Genomic DNA, 26875 nt, shown 5'->3' with positions numbered 1-26875 from the left:
AGTCTAAATTAATTGAGCCATTTGCATTTTTACAGAAAAATATAATTCCGATATTCAGACCCTAAAATAAATTAATCTGTTACCAAAATTTTTTAATCATCATTTAAATATATCTTCTCAAATTTACTTAATTTACCAATTTTTCTAACCATCTGTAAGCAATGGTACGCTAAAAAAATCAGCAATTAAAAAGATGTCCACATTTCTCTAAACTGAGGTACACCACACTCGTAATTTATTCTTCACAGGTTGTTACCCACTTATAAAAATCTAACCTGAAATGGAACCAAGAATGACCACGAAAACAAGTTTAAAAACGACTTCCTATCCTCAGCATAAAAATCAAAGTCAATTAATTCAGACTAAACAGAACTTGTGTAGGTTATCGTGAAGAAATATTTTTTGTCTTTTACAATACAAATGACGATTTCATTTCTGAACGTCGTGATAAAAACTCTGTAGAAAAATTGTCAACAAAAATCCTGAGAGAGAGAGAGAAGAAAATAATATTTTTTCGCATAAATAAAAACCTCTATTTTTTACATGGCCTGTGTCATGTCTGTCGTCTATTATTTGTTAATATGGAATTAATTTTCGAATTCAAAATCAACGCGATAAAGGTAACTTGCATAAACTCTAACTCGTGTAAATCTCGTTTTCTTCCTTCCTTCCAATCAAGCGATTCGAAAAACGCATTTTGTTTGTGGTGTGGTTGACGTCAATTTAGCAAGTGCAAAATATTGAGTAGCCAGATAGCGATGTACTTTGCTAAATAAGTGACCATATAACCCGTCCCCCAGTGATCAGATTCAGAAATACGCGTAAGTATTATTATGTATGCAAGACTTTCCTTATTACCTTACCTTATTTCTGATAGATAACCTCGCTGCTAGTAGTGCAAATTTTACTTTCCTTCATATTCCTTTGCTCGCACATATTTCATCAAGAAAGACAAGACAACCAACCTACCAACAAAAATCAAGAGTGACCAAGCCACCTTCTCGTCCAATGTTTTCAAATAATCGTAAATACATACACATGTTGTGCTTAATGGCAAATTACCAATAGAAATCTTCCGATTGAATTGAATATCTTGGTTTTTCTTATCCCCTGCCTGTTATGAAGATATTTATCGACTTATCGTCCCATTGTTGTATTCACTCACATTGCTGAGTTTTACTATTAGTGGTTAATTCGATGAGTGCATAGCATGCAGAAGATTATTTCTATTCCATAACATAATATTCTTCTCACCATAAACGCTTTGCATTAAATGCAAATCAAATTATATTTTGGTGTATACAAAGTTATGCGTCAAATTGAAATCTTGGTCAGTCGTGTTCTTCAAGTCCAAGGGAAATGAGTGAATGAAAGAGAGAGTTGCGTCAATAAGGGCAAGGTTAGTGTAACCACTAAAGGACAAAGGTGACGCTATTTGTGATAATAATGTGACAAGAAGATTCGCAGATTCGCGGAATTGAAGAATCAGATATTTTACAACAGAAAAGTGTAAAAAACAAGTTATAATCATCATGCTGCAAGTAAATCCTGGAGCAATTCTCCTCATAACTTTACTTCCGGCTAGTATATTTATGACGGTGAATTATATCGGGGATAACAGTGGTTCGCCAAATGTTAAAGTGACCAATGGTGCGAATAATACGATACAAATCGAGCTTGGTGGTAGTGAAAATGGTACCATAAATTTAACAACATTACAACCCGATAGTGCTGCAATTCCAGTAACTTCTACTTCTGATGGTGGGAAAGTAATCCAGATTAACTTCAAAATTGGCCAAGGTTCTTCTCACCTCACGAATCGCACCTTGCGCAAAATAGTGGGAGATGATGATGAAAATGAAATTCGAAATTCTAGCGTGGTTAAGAAATCGGTGAATTTAGACATCCCTGCTTTGCCGACGTGTTGTGATTTGAGAGTCAAGAAAATTGACGGGGAAACCGGAAACCGGCAAATTCTCAGCAATTGTGACACCATCGATGTGTACACGGGAGCCAAAGAGAGTGGCGTTTGGGACGTCCCGTCAAACTTCTTGTTGAGGAAGGAAGGTCCCAAAATATTTCGGTGAGATTATTTTCTAATTATGACTTTTATTTGAAATCTGCATACTTTTACTTTACATTTTTACTCTGTAATGTAATATGTCATTTGCATGTTGGAGTGATGTTACGAATGAGCACGAGAGAATCAGATTTTATCCCATTTTTTCAAAACCGTTGGAAAACATTAATTTCTACGTTTGATACAATCTCAAGATTTTATTTTGTGATAAAGCTGTCACATTTTGTAAAGATCCTCACTTTCATTTAGTGTGTCAGTATTTGGTCAATCTTCAACGGTGATGTGACCTGATGACAAATTGACTATTGATCTGACACGCAATGCATTTTGAAACAATACAGTAACCAAAAGCCGCTGCATGCGGTAAAGTCTTCATCAATCTCTCAATTTCTGACCACGAAATATCCACACTTACAAAAAAAATCCGTCTTTATTATAAACCTTTTGACTCGTGCTTGTCTTGTGTGTGCCGTGATAAAAAAATCTGCAAAAATTTCTGTAAGATTTGCAGACAGCAAAATGTACAACATTTATCAATGTCAATCTCACCGTGGTCTTGGTTTGGTTTGGTGGTGTTTTGACGATGATGATGAGCAAACAGGAATTGGGCGAGAGTGAGTGGTTGGATTACAGATAAGGAAATTTAGGATGTAATTTCATTTCTTTCGTAGCAGCAGCAACGGCGGAAAGTGCGTGTGAAAAGTATAAAAGAATCGAGAATTCGCAATTACATGAAAAATTCAGTGAGAAAATCTTAAGTGACCACCGTCACGATTTCATGCATTTTACATGCAAGCTTACAGCAAAATAGCCAATAAAAATATGAATAAATACTTAAAATATCACTAAACTTGATTTACATGGTCGTCTCGATGAAAATATTAATTCGCCATCAAACATTTTTGACATTGACATCACATGTGATAAAAATAATACAGTTTTCCCCTCTTTTTTAGCAACAATGTCAAAATTATGTATAGTCGTTCTGGGCAGGGCATGTCATGTCCCATTCATACGGCTTAACATAAGACGCTTTAATGACGGCAGTGAGGATTTTACACATTATGCAGCTTTCAATTTGTTGGCCAAGCCCACCCTTTACACAGCGATCATGCTGAATCAGAATTAGTGGGCAGTGTCACTTTTTACTTAGCACTACTTCTTCTTATCTACTAAAAACTAGTGATTTGTGAGTTGATCTCGTTTCAGTAAGAAAAAATGTTGCAGTCCGTCCGACAAGTGAAACTAAAGTGACAAGGATGAACAAGGGATATGTGGTTGCTTGTCAAAATGACACAAGAACAATAGCAATCAGATGACTGATTTACAGATATCAAATTAAAAATTATACTCATTTTTTCCATAAAACTTGTATCGTGGTGAGCATCTATTTTCTTCTTGGGTTAGTGGGATCAGTAGGACTAATGGTCCGTTAATCAAGTCACTTTTATTTCAAAAGTGTACTTGAAACGTGAACTTTGTTAGCAATGAGCTTTTAAAAAATAATGTTAAAAACTAAAAATTGCCCTCGGAGAAAGCATCGATCGAGCCTATACGTTTTATAATTGAGGAGACATAATAACAAATTAAGGGTAAATATGTTGTAAAAAGTGGAAATAAAATGCATGAAATTGCACTTCATTGATGCCTAACAAGTTATGCTAATCATGGGTAAGATTTAGAGATTCTGCTGTGCAATGGTATCCCTTATATGATTTGATTTCGGCCTTTTTGCTCATCTTCGTAGATACATAGTTTCATTGGGTGGTTGGAAAGTTGTAATAATTAATAGGAGGCACTAACACGAGATCAATTTGGTCATGTAAAAACTATAAACGCTATGAAACTAAATAATATACGTGCAATCGCTAGAAAATTGGTAATCAATCGTTACATCGTTTCTAATATTTAAAACGTGACGAATTGCTTCTAACAATTTTTATGACAAATTCTACATGTCGTAAAATCATTCAACTATTTGTAGTCATGATAAGTGCTGTGTCACACGTGGCGACTTATCATTATTTAAATTTTTCTCCTTTAATTTTCTCCAGTCTCGAAAAACGCCGTCCTGTTTGCCAATCCGCGTTGAAAGTCGTGACTTTGGACTACGTGAACAGTGAGGGGGACCATTTCCTGACCAACGGACTTTTAAAATTCAATAACGAGTATTATCGAACAAGTGACTACTGCATTAATGGGTATGATTTCAAAAATCCACTTATTGTTATGCAGCAGATACACAATAATTAAATGAAGCATGATCTCTCGTTTGCTTACTAAATATGATTAAGAATGCGTATATACCTGCTTGGCTTCTAATGAAATTTCTCAAAGGTTGTGTTTCTAATTTACAATAATTATGCGGTACGAACGATCTTCTGTTATGCATGAACAAGTCGTTAACTTGTTATACAGCTTTATTTTTTGCTCGATATCTAACAAAAGACTGAGTTTCGTTTATGTATGCAAAACGCAGATTCAAAGAGAAAGACAAATTAGAAGTAAAAATTTGTCAACCCGATTGCACTGATCCGAGGACGCCGTGTGTACAAAAGTGTTGCGAATATGATGAAGTTTACAGCCTTGGGATGAATGGGAAGCGTGGTGGATGTCTAAAATTGGACCCTCTCCTGAACGAGACATTCTGGTCGCCTGCATTTTACGAAGATTTAAATAAAAGATTAGATTCGGACGGAATGAAGAAATTGCAGCCACATATTATTCACAAAAGCCCGACGAGTTTTAAACCAGAATGCACGAATAAGATGACCACGGTGTATCCGTATGGGCAGAAAATTGTGGATTTTCTAAATAGTGTGTTGAAGAGGTCGTTGGTCAGTTTGCCGTAAGTGTAAAATCGGTTGTACTGTAAACTTAGAGAGGATTTGTCAAAATGTCTCGATTGTTTTAGATTTCAACTGAAAAAAGATGGGTGGCTGATGCACCCAAATTCCACCATGAAGGGGATTGCCATCAAGAAAACGACGAGAACGACAAAGTACTGCATTGACGGGGTACAAAATTACGGAGAAAGTGAGAAATTCAACAACTTGGAGAGACAGACGGTCCTGTTTTTGTGCACAATTCCAGATCAAGGTTAGACTTTGAGGTTTTTTTAAATTCGAATTGGTAACTGATTCTAAAAATGATTCCATTCTATGCAGAACCTGGTGTGGGAGCAAGCCTTTCCAGGCAGACTGAAAATGCAAGTAAAGATTCACCAACCACAAGTACCACAACCACTACGACTACGACCACAACAACGACGACGACAACCACCACTACTCCAAAACCAGTGATACTCCCGATCCTGCCAACTTGCTGCAATTTAAACCCATCTGACAATGACAATAAGGGTGCCAACTACTGCAATGGAGTTTCAAATAATGTAATTCCAGTCGCTGAGTGGAAATCACCTCCCAAATTTATAAATGGCGTCAAACCCCAAAAGTTCAGGTAAACCTGGAATAACATTCATTCCATGATAATTAAGTTACAACAAGTTTTCAACCATAAATTGTCCACAGACTGGAGACCCAGCCTCTCAAATGCAACGACGACTGGTCGAAAGCCTTCATTCTCAATTACGAGAACCTCCCCGGCGGCGGAAGTCCCAGTCTGATGCCGAACGGGATGTTAAAATTCCAAACCGAATTCTTCCAACCTGGAGAATTCTGTGTGAACGGGATATTTCCCAACATCATCGAAGTGCTAATGTGCAAAACTAACTGTTCTTCTCCAGACACACCTTGCGTGAACAAGTGCTGCGGTCCTGATGAAGTGTACAGTTTGGGAGGTCACGGTACGAAGCGGGGTTGCATGGCGTTGTCCAAAGAAAAAGGTGATCTGCCTTGGAATCCTCGCTTTTACTCGGACATGAACACCCCCGTTGAAGACGTCGTAATGCAAACCATGAGACCCCATCTCGTCCAAAAGTTTCCACCAAAGTTTCAATACAGGTGAGAGAATTATACTGCTAATTATGGATGCACGAGTCGATTTGCGCATAATTGGACATCAGAACTAGAGGTGTCCTCTTGAACTGTCAAAAGTAAAAAAAGTTCTCGAATAGAAAATGAAATTCAAACACACATTTACACAGTGTTTAAGGCCGAAAATTCATAAAGTCGTTCTGTTTTTAAGTTTATTTAATTTATTAATTTCATGAATTACAGTTGTTACAAGAATTTGACGCTCGTCTTCCCCTACAAGAAAGAGGCCGTTGCGTTCATGAGCCCTCTGGCAAAGATTAACTTGCAGTAAGCCAATTTAAAGCTACAACATTTTTTAATCTTACCCATAATCATAATAATCTCGACATGTTTTACCTAATTTATGTAGATTCCGCTTGAGGCGAGATGGCAAAGTGATGTATCGTCACCCCGTCATCAGTGACGGGTTAACAGGGAAGTTGATGGAGTCAACTTTTAACAATGTCGAGTATTGTGTCGATGGCGTTAGAAATTTCGGTGAACCCAACGCCACCCCGTACCGGACGAGTGATGATGATGCCGTTTTATTCGTATGTGCGATGAATCCTCCTCCCTGAGATTTTCGTAATCTTTTAATTAGGAGTATGTTCCTACTAGCAGAGTAATTATTAGCCAGTGACGAAATATTTAAAGTTTTCGCATGCATTATATAATTTTAGATGCATTAGATTCCCATATTTTATTGTTTATTAACCTTCAATTACTGTGTTTTTGAAAAATGCTTAAAATTATTTATAAGAACTAGAGACCAAAGTATGTACAGAATAGTATGCGTTGTCGTATTACTGAAACAAGGTGTGAAATGCGTGATTATTATTATTATTTTATATTATAATATTTAGAGAGATAGAAGCACGAAGCATGAAATGCGTAAGTATTTATAAGTTATATTAAGGAAGGGGGGCAGTCAGAATGGAATACGACAAGTATACGGATTGTATGTATTTCAAAACAGCAATAAATAAGAATGAGCTTAAAAAGTCTATGAAATTTTCTTATCATTTCCGGATCGTCGTATTATTGTGACATGTCCTACGCTAAAATATAATGCCGGGTCTAAATTTAGTGCATATTTCAATCACCGACATCACATCAAACAGAGCAGAATATTGTCTTATTAGAGGTTGCAGAAGGTCATCTCAACCGAGTTACATACTTTTATTGTGCTTCTTCAATTCAAAAAACGGGTTTGACTACAGTTTTGCACTTTAAATCGTAACCCCCTGTCTCTTCGTCCCAGTTCTTCATACTTGTTGGACGATGTTGATGTTATTAAGTATAAATTGGATCAAACATTGGTAAATTTTTACTTGAACTCTTTCATTCAAGATTCACCATCTCTTCCTTTACGGGGTTGGTGCAAAGGCTTCTTTTTTATGACATCTGCTGCTCGTCAAGCGATCCATTCATCAATTATATCATGAAATGTATGTGACCACCACAACAACTGCCCCAGAGCGTAGGCGCATAAATCCTGTGTCATTAAGTCACTCACAGTTGGCCGTATTTTTAAAAGAAACTGTTATACACAGTATCAAAGCAGATTTAAGGAATTGTACATTTTTATCATGGTGCGAAAAAATAAAGTGATCTTTGTGTCCAGTGTGGTAATTTTATTATCCGTTTGTCCGGCCGATTCCCAGAGGCTCCGTTACCAGCAGAAAAATGATTTTCGTAGCAATGTCAGACTAGTTCATGGTGGTGGTGATGTCGTGCCGATGACAAGTGACGAAAGTCTGGGGGATAACTCCTTTCCCGTTTTACCCTTGTGCTGCGACATGGTCAAGGATGACGTAGTTTCGTATCAGTGTCAAAATACTTTGGGAAAATCGTCACAGGAAGTTCTCTTCAAACGGAAAACTTGGGTTGCACCAGGTCACCTCGTGTCAAACAAGAAGACGTTGAAGTTCAAGTAAGTATACATAAAATATTTTAGGATTTCCTGTAATTTGTAGTTTTCTCGTTTATCTAATTGTACAGATTTGTGAGCACTTCACTATTCTGCAAAAATGAGATCTTTTCCGCAAATTTGCCCCTTACGAGACCACACATGCCAAAGCAGAGTCGAAGTTCGTACTTTTCACCGGATGGGTATTTCAAACATCAAAACGAGTATTACCGACCGGACGAGTATTGCATTAGTGGGTGAGTAGCAATGTAGCTATTTCTATTCTAAAATGTGTCCTTAATGACCCATTTATAAATTCAGATTGAATGAAAACCGTCTCCAAGTCAAAATTTGCAGAGCCAACTGCTCCAACCCAGCGACTCCTTGTATACAAAAATGTTGTGGGATTCACCAAATTTATAGTTTTGGATATGGCGACAATCCCCGAGGATGTGTGGATGTAGGGTCACACAAGCCCCAATGGTTCCCCACCCTATATCACGATTTGACCACTAAATTGTCCCCCGAAGACCTGTCAGCCTTGAATCCTCACATAATCCACAAGTTCCCAACGACTTTCAAATTCAATTGCAGATTTAATAAGACCACCGTATTTCCACATTCGACAGGAATTTCAGACTTTTTGACCGCACTGACCTCAAAGACTTTTAGGAATCTTGAGTAATTAATTACATGATATATCCTAAAAAAATATAATTAACAGAATGAAATGCTAACTTTTTTGGCTATCTTTCTCCAGGTTCAGATTACGAAAGGACGGCTGGCTCTTATACCCTGGTGACCACCATTCAGGCGTCAGTGCTAAAAGAATCGACAATTATTGCGTCGATGGTGCTCAAGATTATGGAGAATCTTCGGAATTTGGAAATCTTGAGGGCGAAACTGTTTTATTTCTTTGCTCTGGTGGGGTTGATGAAGGTAAAGTGAATAAAAGGGTGGGCGTAGAAGGTGCCACCGTATTACTAGACGACAGTAGTCAAAATTCAATGAACAATGATGCTAGTGAAGCGTTATCTCTTGAGCAAGATGATTTAAAAGTTACGGAAAAACCGCCTGAAGTCACGCAAAATCCAATCATTTCGAATAACAGGGGAGAAATGGAGTACTTTATTCCTCTCTCTAATAAAAAACTTCAGCAGCAAGTTAAAAATCAATACAGATTTCCAGTGTATAGAAAGAAAAATGAGTAGAATAGCTCAATCAAATTCATAACTTAAAATTATATAATCTAAAATCAGAAGTATGCATTAAACACTTGCCTATTTTCATACTAAATGTGCAAAATCCTTATTTATTTCAGCATTCGAAATCCCCATCGTTCATAATCGACATCCACTACAACAAAAACAAAACGGGTCAAAATTGCCTGGCATGTTCAACACTATTTCTCAAAGATATCCATCTCCACCTCCTGCACCACCTACAACCACAAATACTCGCCCTCCTCCTCCTCCTTCCACAACAACAACTCCTCCGTTATCGTCTTCAACACCAACCCAACGTCAACCCAACAAGAAAGTCACCAATTTTAAGGATAGGATCGACCTTGACATGACGGATTCGTCGTCGTCAACATCGCTCGAAATAGAAATTGAGGATGGAGTTCCTCTAAATTCTGTAGAAATCAGAGATGACGACGGTGGCGGACGTAATCCAGAATCTGAAAAATTTATCCCAGCCGTGCTTAAGGTTGCGGTTCCTGTACCTCAAGACAGAGGACAATCACAGTCTAACGGAAAAAATGTCCCCGGTTTGTTGCAAACCACTTTCAATCACAACAACTTTAAAAACGTCGACCATGAGCGTGACACGGGTGGAAGTAGTGGAATTGAATTCAGACGTGGCGAAAATGCCAATAAATCTCCATCCTCTGGTCCATGGACCCTTCCAACTTGCTGCAACTTTGATGCCGGTGTCAACGACGGATTGACGCATCATTGTCGGAATAAGAGGATGACTGACAAGGTTTCGAATGAAAGCCGATCAGCAAATAGTAAAGTGCAACCCTTAATTCAGTGGAATGTTCCCGAATATTTTACGACGAGGGGGAAAAGCGCCCAGTTTTTGTGAGTTGGTAAAGTCTTCTCGGCAAAATTGGTTGCTAAATAATTATTGTTTTTACAGGTTGAGACAAACCCTGTTGAAATGTGGGACTGGAAAATTTCAATTTCAAGGCTTCATGCACAGCTTTGAACAAGTCAAGAGCAAAACCTCTGGTGAAAAGAGGCACGGCATCCTGACCGATGGGTATTTGAAGTATGATAACGAATTCTACAGTCCGGAACAGTATTGTGTCAATGGGTAATTTATGTAGCTAAATAATTTTTGTGGCAATAATTTCATAATATTTTTCAGAGTATTATTTTAAAAATGAATTTCTTTATGTAGTCTCAGCACACGCATTATCGAAGTTCTCATCTGTAAACCAGACTGTTCCATGTGGGAGACGCCCTGCATTAAAAAATGCTGTGGTTTAGACGAAATTTACAATCTTGGTCTAAACTCTGGAAATCGGGGTAAGTGGACAGTGGTTTCAAAATTATGAGATAAATTTTAAGAATTTTCGTACAGGTTGTCAACCCCTCCACCCAAAGGAATCGAAATTCAGCCCAATTCTCTACAGAAGTATGAGCCTTCCCGTCTCTCCGGACGAAATGAGAATGGTGGCTCCACATTTTGTGCAAAAATACCCACCTAACTTTCAGCAAACTTGCTACAATAAGATAACACTGGCATTCCCATACAGTCAAGAAATTGCAGAAAAACTTACCCCCGCCAATTCCGCGGAACGGGGAGGAACATCCTTTAAGCACTTGAAGTAAATAACTAATTAATTTACTATGTGCAAATTGAAATGAAACAACCATATCAAAAATGCTAAATTTTTGCAGATTCCGATTTCGTAAGGATGGAAAACTAATGTACTCATATCCAGATTCTGATGGAACTTCCTTCGATGCAGTTTTCGACCGTGGGGAATTTTGCGTCGATGCCGTTCGTGATTACGGGGAACGCGAACATTTTCGTAATAATGAAAATCAGACCGTTTTATTTATTTGTGCGAGTGAACCGCACCATTCAGCAGAACATGGTAATAAGTAATCGATAACCAGACAAAATGGTACAAATTACTGTACATACAAACAATTTATTTTGTTTTTATTACTTATTTATTTTTTGGTTGAGTTTAATTGGTGAAATTGTAAGCTAGTTACACACCCTTCAGTATTATTATATCAAATATATGTACATGTAAGATTCGCCCCCATTTACACATTTATCGACATTTCAAAGACCCAAACTTTGCACTAAGTTGGCTTAAAACGTTCGGTTTGCAAATAAAAATAACAAAAATTGCAACACCTTGAAACGAGTTGATAATCTCAGTTGGCATAAAAATCCACATGAGCAGTTCTTCACTTCCGGTGAACATCATGCCGGCAGCAAAACTCACAAATTCAAACGTCCACAAAACTCCTGTAAAAAACGTCATTTTTGGTAAAACGTTACCAAAAAATATTCCTAAATATTCCTTAATTTAATTACCCATCACAATAAACAGCTTCGCAATGAGTCGGACCCTGAAAATGGAGCAGAATCAAGAAACATTTCTGTAAAGAAATTTTCAAAAAGTTGTAATTTGTAACCCATTTTTGTCCTCGGACGTGCTGTGGGATTTGGCCAGTTCAGTATCGCTGTGAATCTTTCTCAGTTGGACGACCGTGGATGAAAAGAAGAGCAAATTCATGAAGAGCAAAATCCCAATGGGAAAATACAGGAAGGGAAATGACGACTTTTGGAAAAGTAATTATTAAATTATTATTATAATCATTTTAAAAATCTATGAACATTTACCTTTTGATCGGCAAAGTAACATTTGTGCACACCAAATCGTGGCATCGGTATCAACAATTCGCTATCTGGGACCTCTCTAAAAAATAAATAAGTTATCGACACACTTATCATCATCATGCTTATGTATCCCTTACTCAAACACCCTGTCGACATAGACCGCAACGCCTACATACATACATAAATAACAATATATCAATATTTTATTTGCATTCTATACCATATCCCATTTAATTACGAAAAGTAACTCACACGTAATAACAACAGGTCCCGGGACAGAAAACAGTGCAAATAAGACAAATTTCTTGACATTCTCCCGACACGGTTTCGACCTTATCCTCATCATGAATCTTCGTCCACTTTAATACAAAATATGAACACTGATTCTCTCGTCTCATCAGTAATACAATGAGGCAAGAATTAGGCATTTATTGACTGACAAACTACGAATAATAATTTGTATTATCATCACCTGAATCTCCACCATAAGTCAAAATTCATTGCCGTAAGCCAAAAGAAGCTGCTCAAGATTGAGAAATGTATCAACCAGCCTGAATGCAACTCGGGAAAGTTACAAAAAATATAAGTTCGAGTTATTATACAGAGTTCGATAATATTTTCTGTTACCCAAATTATAACAAAGTCGTGGCCAATGGTCGATAAAGACTTGAGACCAAACCTGAATCTGCATTACGATAAGTCATCGATATTAATTAGAATTTGCCTATTTGCAACTATTTTAAATTGCTGAACTTCAATTTAATAAAACCATAAAACTTACAATGGCTAGAAAGCTGAAGGCGAAAAATAGGGAGACAACGTACGAAAACTGTAGCCAGCCATGAATATTGTGATGTGACCAGAGGAGGATGTACACTACGGCCTTACGTAATCAACCTTAAATTAAACTTTTGAGTATACCCAGATAATAAGAGAGAAGGATAATATATAAACTACGGTCATACGGTCAGGAGGAGGAACAACGCCGCCGTGTGGTTCACCGCAGCATACAAAGGATACAGGAAGGACTATAGTAGTAATAATAGGCTGCGAATTAATTTGTGCAAAAATTTTGCAAAAATTATTATATACCGGAGATTCTGCATGCTTATTCCCGTCCTCCGGCGTGCAAACGATAATTCCTTGATGCCACTCGGACCCAGAATATGTATAAATTTGTTCCTCTTCTTGGTTATCCTTGTCCTTATCTCCTCTTTGCATCATTTCAAGTTCATCCTCGTGGACATCGTTCGGGGACAAGTGTTTTATGTAGATACCATCAATGCAAAACTGTCCGGCAAGAATGGGAGTGTGTTTCTTCTTCGGAGCAACAGCCTTCTCGTCGACCTTTTAAATTCAAGTTTTGAGCATGCATATTTAACTCTATCGTTAATTTATACTTTAAAATTCTTACCAGGATAACGTCCCCATTTTCTTGCAGGTTAGGAAACCTGAATCAAAATATTCATGAATAACTACACACACACACAGTGCGTGTGTGTATTTCATATAAAAAACTACACACACGCACAGAGGGGGATTAGTTATTAACACAAAATAGATCGATTCACTTGTTATCTCTGAAGCTCTCGATGATGTAGGATGAACAGGTTGGGAAGCCTGAAATTAAAGGGTTGAGAAAATACCAACAAAGTCGAAATTAATACTTTCTGAAGAGTTTTACCATAAACGATCGTAGGATTCGGTAATTCATGACTGTGATGAAGTCGAAGCCTATGCCCGTCCCGATAGTAGATTGGATACCACCATTGCGTCTTATTAGTCACAGTTATGCAGTTATTGGGATTGTTACCGTCCATGATTTGGTCAAAATTGCAACACTTCTTGACGTAATTTGAAATATTTGCGATCGGGGAAGATGCCGAGGTGGGTGAGGATGATGACTTCGAACTTGATGGGTCAACTGCTTCGGGTACGTCGTGGGTGCAAATGTTAAAAATGATGGTTCCCTTTCTACAATTATTATTTAAATATTTAAACTTTGCCTCAGTTTAGCATCCCGTTAAATTTCCTTACTTGCGTATAATGCAATAACCCGACTTCTTAATCTTCCTGGGTGGAGAAAGTCCAAAAATATCATCGAAAATTTGCAGAGTTCCATTTTCATCGAGAATTTTAGGAGAATATTGATCATTCGGAGAACCCCCGAGTGAGACAAGAATTGACGTAAAGTTGTCCAGTGGACAAAATGACGTGTTTCCTTCGTGCATTTTTAGACTAGATTTACACGACCCCCCCAAAAAAACATTAATTCAAACATGCAATTTTACCTTAACTAAATATATATATTTTCTTACATAAAGGATTTTAGTCCTCCTGGTTTCTCCGGCATGAGACAATTGGGTGGTTCCCATTCAGAACTCGCTTGCCGAGAACAATCCAAACTTTCTGCATTGGCCGACTTGTTATTTCCAGAGCATTCACAAGCATGAAGATGATATCTCAAATTCTCGTTCTGAAAGTGGTTGAGCATCATTTGAAAGGAATCTGGATCAATTCCATCTTCTCCAGATTTCGAAGATGCTCCTGAAACGACAATTTTCCTCCCATTTACCAAATCAATCCCACAACAGAACAAAGGTAACACGAGAAACCCGATTTTACGAATCATCTTGAATCACTCGAATTATGCATGAATCTCCATTTTAGCAGGAATTACATTTAAAAAGGATTTAATACGTTAAAATTTATTTGTTTATAATTCTTAAAATCTATTTATAATTAATTGTGCAACAAATAATACGAGACAATTTTCCGGCACGTCATCGTCTACCAATCGTGAACAAAATACTGAATGTCATTTGCCCAGATGAGTTTCGAAATTTAGTCCCTTATCACATTTAACATCGGGAAGAAATCGTCCATGAAGTGAAATATTGGATTGGAGTGAATTGATGGGCAGCAAAGAAATAAATACATAAATGCATGTGGTACAAAACTAGATGCAATTAAACACACTGTTTCTCAGCAAAGGAGACAACGGAGCAATTTTGACTCACAAATTTACCAGTAATAAATGCAATGTCGTTTTTGTTTTTCAAATTCTTGGAACATTAATTTCATATTCGTGATCAAAGGGATAATATTCCTTGCTCGTGAGTCAAGGTGTCATTGAATCAATTCAGTATTGCTTCTTTCGACATCGTCAATACCATCGTTTTGACGTGTTTAAAATGCATGTGAGAGATTTATGATGCTTCCTTTTCGTATATTTAGTATGTTCGAGGGTTCAATAATGACGTGACAAAAATATTTTTAACTTATATTATTTACCTTATCGAATGCTGGGACAAAAATAAAATTACTTGGTTGTGCATATGCAAATTAATTCGGAAACATGAAAAAATGTCATCTTTCTATAATTGCAGTTGACACAATGGGAGGGAAATAAGTCATCAAAGTATTATTGTAGGAAAATTGCCCCATAATTGCTAAAAACTTTCCGTGATTGGCGACGATTGACAAGCTGCTGTCAGTTTCTCGGAGTAATTGACACCTGACAAATAATTCTTTAAAGCATGATACATTTGAAAATTACTTATATAAAATTTACGAATAAATTAAACGGGACGATATCCATAAGTTGTCAGATGCTAATTGTGCCGTTTTATTATTTTACAATTCACAGGAATTTTTGAAAATTTAGTACGTCAATAAGGACAATGTTTTAAATACGTCGTCAAAAGAATCCTTCCAAATGTGAGACGTTCTTCCGGTCGGGAAATACTCGTCGTGGGGGCGGAAAGTAGACGGGTCTGCTGCGGTCGATGTAGTTGAACATTGGTTTCGCCCCCTGGCCCGTGCAAAACTTGACTTGATGATCCATTTTGTACCTGAAGTCGGAAAAAAACATGGATAAATTGCATCCTGACGGTGACTTATTGTCAATAATTTTTCACGTTACGGGAAATGTCGACGCTGTTTGTCGGGAATAATTCCAGTCACGGCACACCAAGTTTCGCGTCGCAGCCACTGCGTGTACAACGCTTCGGCGTATTGATAAGTACAGATTGGTGGGTAGGCGCAGGCCATGTTGAAATTTCTCTTGAAAAAAATTCAACGATATTACTATTTACATGCAAATATTTGGATAATTTGCATGCATAAATCTTAATTAGTCATACCAGGTGGGCGAATTATTTTGGGTGTAGCTTCTGTTTGGTGGGGGTGAAATTATGAGATTATTCGCATTTGCAGAGATGATAAGCAAGCTCGATTTGTGATCCACGCAATGATTTTATTACTATAGAAAGCTATGCATATACATTTCACAACAATTTATTTGAATACACCTACTGAACTAACTACTACTAAAAAGTAGTAGGTTGTAAATTAATGAGATTAACATTCCTGCATAATAATATACTTTAGTATTATATAACGGGTTTTGATCCTTCTTATCCAGTCGGACTGGTCGGACTGGTCGGACCACCTGACGCCTTACATGACGAAGATCTCGATTTAGTGCTGGATTTCACACTCGTCGTCTTAACCGTGTTGGGCATAAGTGATGCTTGTGACTCCATTTGCAGTACTTTCCTCCACTTCTTTTTCAGCTGTCGCCAAGTTTGAGGTTTCCAGACAAACTGTGAAACATTTAAAATTTTGAACTTTTGATTAAGCTAATTTGAAAATATTGTAAATATGGCAAACCATGAAAAATATGGCGACACCCTGAAGCGCGTTGAGACAATCCGTTACGACAAACACAGTTAGAAATCGGGCATTTAAATTGAGAAAAGTCGACATCCAAGAAATGAGTTCAAACACCCAGAGAATTCCCATTACGAAAAAAAGTCGTGTAAAGAGTCGAAATCTATTAAGCAAAAATTAAAATCGAGTTTATATTAAGCAGTTGAGTGAGTCGGGTTATCTGGTTGCTTACCTTATCAAGTCTGCCGAATCGGGTGCAGTACATTGACGATGTGCGAATTTCGTCTCTTTTTGCCTCTCCCTTAAACATAACACCGTACAGAAGAAGAACATGACATTAATGACTAGAAGGATGCCCACGACACCGTAAAAGTAGCAGAGATGCACGATTCGATTCTGAATGTTGAGGGCGCATCCGGTTTCACCAATTCCCGTGAATAATTCCACATTTCGACTGGAAGAAAAACAAATTGTATCATAAAAACCTCTAAAAAGTGTATACTCGATTTTTATATGCATACTTTGACCCCATCTTTATCTCAATATCGGTTATAATCGCGGCCACGGTCACACCAATCGGTGTGGAAATACAGATCAGTGCAAACCCAAAATATCTCTTTTTCCCCCTACTTTTTCCAAAGTTGGTTTGAAGTGACGTGTTTCTGCATAAAATTTTATTAAAATTTTAGTCGTACGATAAGACACAGCATGTTGAAACTGTTTATTTTACCGGAAGGAAAGCCATAAATCTATATTCATCGAAGTAAGCCAGAAGAAACACGAGAGAAACGACGCATGCAGAGTGTAACCTAAAATCGCATCACTTTAACATCCACTGGAATGTGCATACTCATAAATTTCCTGTCACCATCTTACCAACCACTTTGCACAAATATTCTGAATAAGATAGAATTTGCTCCGTCCAAATCTGCACCACGGTCAAGAGCGTGAAAGCAACCAGGAGACAGTTTGTGTACGAAAATTGCAGCCATCCCGGTAGATTAAGGTCCTTCCACAACATCGAGTAGATAATTGATGTCAACAAGAGAAACATGGCCGATGTTCCAGTCAGAATTGGGTACAAATGTTGTCGATACTCCTATTTTTCACGATAATTAAACACAACATATATAATTTTGAAATCAAATTTGAAATCCTTACTTGAAGAACATCTACAAAATTTTGACTCTCTTGTTCCCCAACACAAACGAAAACTATTCTATTTTTCAAATAGTTTTCTTCATCCGATCTGTTCGCCATTGTTCCGTCGATGCAGAATTCATCCCATCGATATAACACTTTCTCCCCAGAGTTGAACTGCATTAGCAGACTCGCATTTTCAAGGAGGGATATTCTACAGTGAAATTTAGGTTTACAATCTTTGCGCAATTAAAATTTTACAGTGAGTAATAAACTAAATATTTATGAACCTCTTGTAGATTTCCTTCTCTCCAAACTCGGTATCGAGTAAATTTCCCCCTTTACAGGCTGGTTCGCCAATATGGGTCACACCGAGTTTCTTTACGTGGAGGGGAAAAGGGTAATAAAAAAATTCCGTGGTGGTGGTCGTGGTGCCACCGGTGGCGTCGGTAATAACAACATTATCGACTTCCGGATCTATAAAGGGTTCCCAAATATTACGATTTCCTGGAACAAATTCAGCCCCTCGGATATCGTCACAGGCGAATATGTCCAAATCCACGATTTGGTGAGGGTCGCAGCACTTGCGGACGCAAGGATTTTCTTCGGAACATTTTGGGAGACAAAGTTCTACGAGGTATTCGACAGAGTTGGAGATACTGCGATTATTAAAATTATGGTAACAAATTTTAGTGTTTTTTTTTAATTTCAACTAAAAATTTAATCCTAATATATTTCTCTTACAAACTATCAACGCAGAATTCAGAATTGCCCACAACAACTCTCGAAGCGTTGAAGTGGTCAAATCCAGGGCGCTCCAGGAATGCGACGGATTCCTGAGAAAGAAAGTGAATATCGTCCCTCGACAACTTTCTCTGGACAAGTTTGTGCGTCATATTGTTGCATTTTGGCCGACCAAATCTACATATATATGTATCAATCTCATCAAATTTTCAATTTACAAATTTTCCTTAAAAAAGCCTCCCTTAAAAGATCTAACCGATTAAAAAGCATGGTTAAATTCCTCCTCTTCGAAGAATGAATATAATCTGTCGGAATACTCCACTGATTTCCTGTCGGACCTTTTACACACGAATTATTCCCAATGTCCAATATTTCCTCGAGTTGGCAACATTTCCTAATTTGTGCGTGTCCAAAACAAGACGTTATTAAAATCGTGGTGGTGGTGAAAGTCAAGACTAAACTGGGCCGATTCATGGTAAATATATTTTTAGCCACGCGGAGAAAACCCGTGTACACGCTTCGACGTGAAACCAACAACTGAACAAGTCTTCTTATCGCGTCGTGCTGATATTGTTACACATACTTTTAAAAGTGGTGTTCTTTATGCTAAATCCTTGTGAAAGTGGTGTACAATATTTTTTGCGATATATATGTTTAACCAGAGAAAGTACTGGTCATAATTTGTCCCAACATCTAATCCGTCACTGAATATACGTGACCAATCTCTCTCTCTCCGTGGCTTTCTCTGCTTTTATTATTCCCTGCGTTTTCCCCGTCTGGCCGGAGAGTTGGAGATTAGCACATAAAAATGTCAAGTGAGAACCAGCCAAGTAAAACTGGAAACTTGATCAAATTCATTCCTACACTGATGGAATTTGCGTGTCTGGTCCAACTTCAGCCAACTCACAATGAGTGGGTTGACTGTTTATCCACCGACCGCTGTTTAATTGAGCAATGGACTTTACACCGTAAATGAAATGAAATGAGGTGGCTTGAGTGAAAGCTCAAGAGCACATGCCAGTCGTGCAGTACTTACTTTACTTTCCCCACTGTGCGGTAATAATAGCAGTCCACGAGTTTTTTGTCATGCCATGACATGAACGATATTATTATTATAATAAACTTGACTCTTGTTGCTGTGTCCTCATTCATTCATTCATTCATTTACTGGCTCATTAGTCTCACTTATTTGACTGCGAGACAGCCAAATTGTTTTTACGACTACCAACTGCCAACCAGCAGAACATGCAGCAACATCCGGACACTCAATAAATGGAAGAGAGAGAGAGAGGAGAAAGCATTTAATGAACAGTAAATTTCTGCAGCATATTTAAATGGAATGAATATAAAAGGGTCAAAGAGGATAAAGTGACGTTGGTTAAGTGAGCAACCAATTTATGTCGGAGTATCCGACATAATTCACGAGATCTTTGACGGGTGTAATCAATTAATGTTTGTATGGATTACTCGAATATTTTTGCGAAAAGAATTGTTCCACGGGGTTCTGAATGTGGATTGCCAAAATATTGGCACATTGTCGAAGTATTGTATTGCAATTTCTATATTTTTTTGGAGAAAGCAAAGAATTTCAATAAAAGGAAACGTGTGACGAACAATAGGTTCGAATGTCAATGTCAAATAATACGCGTTCACTCCTACTTTCACTCAAGTCGCAAAGTTATCGGTCCCACTAATTTATGGCTTTTTGTTATGTGAGCAGTGCAGTTGGTGGGCTTGGTGGAAACGGAATGAACTGTGACATTATTCGTATTTTGTATAATCGTCCGACCGTTGTACTTTATGGGGTCGCGTTAATTTTATGTATGGGGAATTCTGTGTGGGTGGTTAAAGAAAAAGAGAACATGATGCCGGTGGTTGGTTGGTATACTAACAATGGAACCTTTTTTCAAGCTACACGAGATAAGCTTAGTGACTTATACTAAAAAATCAAGCTAAAAATTAGTAATGACGTGGTACTTATCTTTCCGTTGAATGGGCACTTGGAGGTCAAATATTTGAGGGCAAAGTTCACAGTAGCGGCCTGTTTTATTCTCAAGCGGGCGAGCGGAGGAGTGAAAATTTTCTCCTTCGAGGTCACTCCGCTGCCTTCACTCTCGCGTTTTCGGGTTTGCAGTAGTTTGCACTTTCATTCAATGCACATTGTTTTTGATAAAATTTCACAATCTCGTAAATTGGTGCATAGATTCATATAATTTTATATTTACTTTTTAAATCGATCCTTAAAAAAGTGACGATGGGTGCAGTAAATTATAAGTGCGTCGCTAAAACATTCACCCAAATAATACAATTTCGAGGATGATGAATCGGACCCAGATGAAGAACATTTCTTAATTGCTGAAGTTTTACTAGTAAAGCTGCACGAGATAACTTACAATTACATACTTATCGAAGAAAATGAAAATCGGTGATAAATGAATAGTTATTAGCACTTATGTTAATTATTACGAATTTAGTCTTATTTTTATTAGGTGGTATAGTGCATGATGTAAATTTTATTGATTGCGAAAGCGGGGAAATAATTGATACTTTTTTATTACCGATCGGTGGATAGTAGGATCGATTTAAAAAGTAAATGTAAAATTATATGAATGTATGCACCAATTTACGAGATTGTGAAATTTTATCAAAAACAATGTGCATTGAATGAAAGTGCAAACTACTGCAAACCCGAAAACGCGAGAGTGAAGGCAGCGGAGTGACCTCGAAGGAGAAAATTTTCACTCCTCCGCTCGCCCGCTTGAGAATAAAACAGGCCGCTACTGTGAACTTTGCCCTCAAATATTTGACCTCCAAGTGCCCATTCAACGGAAAGATAAGTACCACGTCATTACTAATTTTTAGCTTGATTTTTTAGTATAAGTCACTAAGCTTATCTCGTGTAGCTTGAAAAAAGGTTCCATTGTAAGAATGAACTTTGGTTCGTGACATGTTAAGCGACTTGTGTATGGGTAATACCCATTGGGTATGTATTAAGTATTAAATTATTTGCCGAATTGAATTAATGACTGTATTTAAAATCTGGAAATGTAGCAGCAGCTCATAACTTTTAAGATAAGAGGTGACTATTTAGATTAGATAGCCAAATTCAAAACTATGCATAAATTTTAGTTTCTTCAAATGGTTTTGATTTTTTAGGACTGCCTAAAAATATGAGATGAACTTATTTACTTACACATTTATATATTTGCTAATATTTAATTACTGCTCTAGGACAATTATCTATTAGACATTTATATATTTATTTATACATTGAAGAATAATACCGATTGCATGTTTCTACCTAATTAATCACTCATTCCACTACGCAGCATGGTCTCAATAATTCTGGGAAAAGTCCTCAATTAGTCAGTTAGAAAAATTACCGGAATGCATACCGAACCCAGCAATTATTTATTTTGATCATTTACTGTCATTCTTGCCACGCTTGACATTGATCCTGAAAATGGTTCTGCTCGCGTAGGTGGAGATAAATAAATACGAATTTACTGAAGGCAATTGCAATTTTTTGTAGAATATCATGAGAAACTTCTAATTAGGATTTGATGTCTAGTTTATTCTAAATTAGCTGTAAAAATTCATACTAGTAACAATTGTAAATTATAATTTGTAATAAATAAATAGCTCGATAACAAAATTGGCTATAAATTCCACATTTTACGCCTTCCTGAAAATCCATTGTTGATTCTTGGCCAGCGGAGAACATGGGGCTGTCGCTATCACGTCACTTTTTCTGAAATGTCGAAAATTATCGAATCATCGAATTATTTCACTTTCATATCAAATATTTAATGATCATGCACTCTTCTCACCCCGTAATTGTGGTCAGACAGAATTTCGACCTAGAATCTCGAATCACGTATTTCCAGTCATCCACGCTTTCTATGAGAAAAGCTGGGATTTCCGTTTTGTACTGGGGAAGTCGGGGGAGGTCTTTGACGTCATAAACTACAGGTTGTTCAAAGTGTGGCTTCTCTCCGATGGGGTTTAACTCGTACAGAATTGTGGATCCCTAAAATTTGTAGAATGAATTACATTTTTAAATTAAATTAACAAACATGTCACTCAATAAAAGCTATTAATACCGCAACTTGCTGAATTTCCCAATGTTGCACTTTCAAATTTTTCCAATATTTCGATGACACCATGGCATACACGCCGTGTTTGACGAGCGTCATCATCTAAGTAAACCGTTAATGATGTGTTTTATGAACATAAATATTTACCGACAGAGGTTTACCGACCTTGTTATCTCCCAAATTCTGGATGACGTATTGACCAGGCTCAACTGCAAATGTTACATATTTTTAGCACTCATTAGGTCATTACCAACCCATTTTTCTACATACTTTGAAGGGCGCACGGGCTTGCGGAACTGATGACATCGTTAAACCCGAGTTCTCTGAGATTGTCCAAATATTCTGAGTCCGAGTGAAGTGAGGATTTCAACGTGACGTAGCGTCCTTTGCAATCAGAGTGTTCAAAAACTTTGACACAGACGCTTCGATGAATGTCTAGCGAGGAAGTTCTGTCCTGCCATTCCGAGGGAAGGTTGGTACAATTCGAGATCTCTTTGAGTTTCAGAGCTTCCCCTTTGAAAAATTTCAAACCGAATTTAAATCGGTTGCTTCATTAAATTAGTTTGACTAATTAAGTAATTGTAATTACCTTGTTTATTCATATTTTCAAATAAGGTGATTCGGGTGCATTGGGCAAATCCAAAAATCGTCAATACGCACAATAATGCTAGCCCTGATTTTATGAAAAGTTTAATGCACGCCATGACTGACGGAGAAGGGTTTTATGAAACTATGCTTTAAAATAATGCACTTTTCCACAGGTGTAATAATTAAAATCTTGGGACACAGTGGCAGGACTTTTTCCTTTCAAATAATTTTCTAGAAACTTTAAAACACCTGAAATTCTTGGGCTTATTTACGTAGCCTAATTTGAAACGAGAACACGATGACTTGATTCAATTCAGAGAACTTATGTATACGTAAAACTCTCACAACAAGATTCACTTTAAAACTAGTTTTAAAACTTGAGAGGATACACAGACATAACACCTTTCGCCATCAATTGATAGTGAAAACAGGTATTAAACATAATTTAGTGCATTTAAGAGGTACGACATGGCACAATAACTAATAACATGGTTAAATGCATATGCAGATTATTTGATATCCTTGTTATTCTCAGTTTTCTCAACATTCTGGGACATTATTATGATGTCAAAGTTGCACATATAATGACAAAATATAAGTGCAAAATTTTCATTGATTTTGGTTCACACATTTAAAGATTTAATGGACATATAATTATGAAATTTGTTAGTAATTTGTAAATCATAAAATTAAAATAAAGCAAGATTTTTCTTATAAAAATAAATGATACGGAAATGTCGATAAAAGATACGGAAATCTCATCTTGCCTCCCATCTCAAAATTCCAAAACCACAGTAACTGATCAAGGCATCGAGTCGAGAAATATTTTGTGAGGCGAGAAAGCTGAATTACGCAAACAAGGTTTTTGTTTCTCTCCGATCAACCAAACTGTCCAAATTTGACATTAATTAAAATTAGAACTAAATAATTAGTGTGACTAATTATTGTCTTTTTCAATTGTAAATGGCAAACAACGGTGGTGGTGGACAGATGGAAGTAGACGAGGAGGAAACCCAAGGACCCGTGTCGTCATCTTCGTCCAAAGACCGGAAACGATTCGAAGTTAAAAAGGTCAGAAGATCGTTTAATTACATTTAAAATTGAATTATTTCTAGTTGGTATTAAGACAAAATGACTAATTTGTTGTTTTATTGGTCATTTATTAGTGGAGTGCCGTCGCTCTCTGGGCTTGGGATATTGTCGTCGACAACTGCGCCATTTGTCGAAATCACATTATGGACCTATGCATCGAATGTCAGGCTAATCAAGCTTCCGCATCTTCAGAAGAGTGCACAGTTGCTTGGGGTGTTTGTAACGTAAGTTTTTTGATTTGACGGATTTGTGTTTGTGCAATAATTTGGCATCATATTTTAGCATCAATTTAACTTGTTATTCTATTTTCCAGCACGCATTCCACTTCCACTGCATTTCTCGGTGGCTCAAGACTCGGCAAGTTTGTCCCTTGGATAATCGAGAATGGGAATTTCAAAAGTACGGTCATTAAGGAGATGTCATCAAGTTTCAGTTTTGCACACATACAACAACAGACGAGATGCAGATGTGGATAACCAAAATTATTTAAATTTGAAGCAGGGATTGTAGATTTTTTTTGTGTATTTCTAAAAAATTTAACCTAATCTGTAAGCAAAGAAGATTTTTTATGCGACACATATTCTGATCATCATAAATTCTTGTCTGATGCGATTCTTATTCATAAATGAAATAAAATACAGTTTGTTACATACACAATTTTGTTTTGTAATCTTGTATGACTTTTTATTTTTTATCGTTTGCGATTGAATTAAAATTGAACAGGTCATAATAAATCGAATTCACATTATTTATATAGAAGTAAAGCTTCAGTTTTTTGACTCGTTTGGAGTATATAAATTAAAATGCCACATGGTAAGTGAATATAATTCATGATAAAAGTGTATATAATGATTGTCGTAATTACAAAAACAATGGCAGGGTTAATTAATAATTTCATGTCTGTTATCGTCAATAAGGATGATAAAAATTGTTGATGTCCATTATCATATGTCAAGTCAAGTCTTTCCTAGCCCAAAAATCCGACACCCCCGAAATATTTGCGAAGTCTGAATCGCAGTCCTCCATAATAGCCCCCATACCCATACGGGTAACCAAATCTACTCGTGTACGCGTATCCGAGAGGCTGGCCTTGAGGAACGCCGTAGGTTGGGGTGGGAGGAGCGTAGGGCTCTGGTTCCGGTTCTGGTGGAGCGTAAGCTGGTGGTTCAGGCTCCGGTTGAGGGGGAACACAAACGACTGGTGGTTGCGTCGTGGGTTTTGGGGGAACGTAAACGACTGGTGGCTGAGTTGTTGGTTGTGGGGGAACGTAAACGACTGGTGGCTGAGTTGTTGGTCGTGGAGGAATGTAAACGACGGGTGGCTGAGTTGTTGGGGTCTCCGTTGTGGGTGGTGGAGGAGGGGCATAATATTCGTCTGGTGGGGTTGGATTGTCAATTATTGGGATCACGAAATGTGTAGGACTCTGTAAAGGGAAATGAAATAGTGAATAAGTTAAATCACTTAAATTCTTCAGAATATAACTACATAAATAATACATTTAACTAATAAATTACCTCCGGTTGTGGTACTGGTGGACCTTCCAATCCGTCCAAACACCTAACAGCTCCCAATCCAATACAAGGACCAATAGCTCCAAAATCTCGAACATCCGTCGCCACCGTTCCATACGGTCTTTTGCAAATATGGTCAGGAACACATGGAGCCAAATGAGCAAATGCATCCTGCAAAAATATGACAAATGAAATATATTTATAAACGGCAATAGTAATGCTGAATGCAAAGTAACAGCATTTAATCTCCTTACCACGTATCCCGGCCATGGGTCATCTTCATAACAGCAAAGTTCAGCCTTGGAACCGCAAACTACTTCTGACGCCTGTGTTCGAATGACCAGTTCGGTAAAGGTGCGTAACGTTTCTCCACATCGTCCCTTTTCCGTGCATCCACAGAGGGGTGCTACAGTTGGGGGAGGAACCTCTACCGTCGGTGGAACGTACGAGAGGTCTGGTTCCGCATGATGCTTATGATCCAGAGTATATCCGGAACTTTGTCTTATCAGATACACGGCCAACAACGAGAGAATCAAAGCTTGTTTCTTCATCGTTCCAGCGTCAAAAGTGGGACACGCCATAGTCGTGGTCGTCGTAGAGAACAGAGTCTGGTTAAAAGTCGGTCCGTTCCTCAAGGCGACTAAGACAAGACTGACAACTCCGAAGGAAAATCATGGACTTAAAAGTACAAGATAACTAAGTAACTAGCATCTTTGGCATATTTGACTTTGACTAGAATTGCACGAAGAAGAAGAAGAGAACAAGAAATTCTAAGAAATACAAGCACATTTGTTTTGCATATCATTGCAACTAGCATCATTACATAAGGCTCACTGAGATTTCACACGAGTTTGCATATTCACAAGATAATATGCGAATGCAAATATTTTGACAAGTCTGAAAATAAGGAATATGACGAAAATCCTTATGGCACGTTGGTGAAAAAAATCTCATCCTTCCCACCGCACCATTATTACTTGTTCGTCACTTGGAAAAAAAGACAGATTTTGGCAATACATCATAATAATAATGTTTTATGTTTGTGTACATATAATCGCAAAATTGCCTCTGACTGAAGTAGTAAATAAAATGCGTGATGATCCCTACTGCGATAATACAAACTAAGCTATGTTATAGTATGTACGTATGTACATACACATTTTTACGTACGTCCAACTAGTAACTAGTGATGA

General features: G+C 37.4%; 7 protein-coding genes across 7 annotated transcripts; 3 read left to right on the top strand and 4 right to left on the bottom strand.

Moving 5' to 3' along the window:
- Nucleotides 1-1195: 1195 nt before the first annotated feature.
- LOC110849029 lies at nt 1196-7058 on the top strand. The gene is made up of 8 exons (XM_022096404.2): nt 1196-2083; nt 4135-4281; nt 4560-4928; nt 4995-5179; nt 5248-5539; nt 5611-6042; nt 6259-6342; nt 6425-7058. The coding sequence occupies exons 1-8, from the start codon at nt 1533-1535 to the stop codon at nt 6630-6632; spliced, it is 2268 nt and encodes a 755-aa protein (XP_021952096.1). The 5' UTR covers nt 1196-1532; the 3' UTR covers nt 6633-7058.
- Nucleotides 7059-7398: 340 nt separating this feature from the next.
- Nucleotides 7399-11358, top strand: LOC110849028. Its single transcript, XM_022096403.2, has 9 exons — nt 7399-7987; nt 8056-8220; nt 8285-8644; nt 8724-8902; nt 9285-10050; nt 10109-10285; nt 10373-10500; nt 10556-10802; nt 10876-11358. The coding sequence occupies exons 1-9, from the start codon at nt 7644-7646 to the stop codon at nt 11084-11086; spliced, it is 2577 nt and encodes an 858-aa protein (XP_021952095.1). The 5' UTR covers nt 7399-7643; the 3' UTR covers nt 11087-11358.
- On the bottom strand, nt 11182-14657 carry LOC110849027 (probable G-protein coupled receptor Mth-like 1). Its single transcript, XM_022096233.2, has 16 exons — nt 14155-14657; nt 13874-14074; nt 13521-13810; nt 13408-13456; nt 13251-13287; nt 12929-13183; nt 12802-12864; nt 12618-12719; nt 12464-12521; nt 12309-12387; nt 12089-12195; nt 11974-12004; nt 11840-11915; nt 11632-11777; nt 11531-11565; nt 11182-11461 (listed from the first exon to the last, which is right to left on the bottom strand). The coding sequence occupies exons 1-16, from the start codon at nt 14466-14468 to the stop codon at nt 11262-11264; spliced, it is 2043 nt and encodes a 680-aa protein (XP_021951925.2). The 5' UTR covers nt 14469-14657; the 3' UTR covers nt 11182-11261.
- A 1421-nt stretch (nt 14658-16078) lies between these two features.
- LOC110849358 (G-protein coupled receptor Mth2) lies at nt 16079-19244 on the bottom strand. Its single transcript, XM_022096764.2, has 10 exons — nt 18651-19244; nt 18395-18571; nt 17941-18309; nt 17672-17864; nt 17387-17609; nt 17241-17319; nt 17032-17172; nt 16743-16964; nt 16511-16673; nt 16079-16443 (listed from the first exon to the last, which is right to left on the bottom strand). The coding sequence occupies exons 1-10, from the start codon at nt 18866-18868 to the stop codon at nt 16255-16257; spliced, it is 1974 nt and encodes a 657-aa protein (XP_021952456.2). The 5' UTR covers nt 18869-19244; the 3' UTR covers nt 16079-16254.
- Nucleotides 19245-21916: 2672 nt separating this feature from the next.
- On the bottom strand, nt 21917-23460 carry LOC110848922. Its single transcript, XM_022096284.2, has 6 exons — nt 23081-23460; nt 22762-23004; nt 22657-22700; nt 22498-22593; nt 22225-22424; nt 21917-22145 (listed from the first exon to the last, which is right to left on the bottom strand). The coding sequence occupies exons 1-6, from the start codon at nt 23193-23195 to the stop codon at nt 22070-22072; spliced, it is 774 nt and encodes a 257-aa protein (XP_021951976.1). The 5' UTR covers nt 23196-23460; the 3' UTR covers nt 21917-22069.
- A 365-nt stretch (nt 23461-23825) lies between these two features.
- Nucleotides 23826-24828, top strand: LOC110848901 (RING-box protein 1A). Its single transcript, XM_022096251.2, has 3 exons — nt 23826-24150; nt 24246-24395; nt 24485-24828. The coding sequence occupies exons 1-3, from the start codon at nt 24043-24045 to the stop codon at nt 24581-24583; spliced, it is 357 nt and encodes a 118-aa protein (XP_021951943.1). The 5' UTR covers nt 23826-24042; the 3' UTR covers nt 24584-24828.
- Nucleotides 24829-24905: 77 nt separating this feature from the next.
- On the bottom strand, nt 24906-26346 carry LOC110848896 (translation initiation factor IF-2). Its single transcript, XM_022096242.2, has 3 exons — nt 25937-26346; nt 25686-25853; nt 24906-25594 (listed from the first exon to the last, which is right to left on the bottom strand). The coding sequence occupies exons 1-3, from the start codon at nt 26261-26263 to the stop codon at nt 25139-25141; spliced, it is 951 nt and encodes a 316-aa protein (XP_021951934.1). The 5' UTR covers nt 26264-26346; the 3' UTR covers nt 24906-25138.
- Nucleotides 26347-26875: the final 529 nt, after the last annotated feature.

The sequence above is a fragment of the Folsomia candida genome, unplaced genomic scaffold, assembly GCF_002217175.1.
Source record: "Folsomia candida strain VU population unplaced genomic scaffold, ASM221717v1 Fcan01_Sc004, whole genome shotgun sequence".
NCBI lineage: Eukaryota > Metazoa > Arthropoda > Collembola > Entomobryomorpha > Isotomidae > Folsomia > Folsomia candida.
This window is presented reverse-complemented; position numbering and strand designations above follow the sequence as displayed.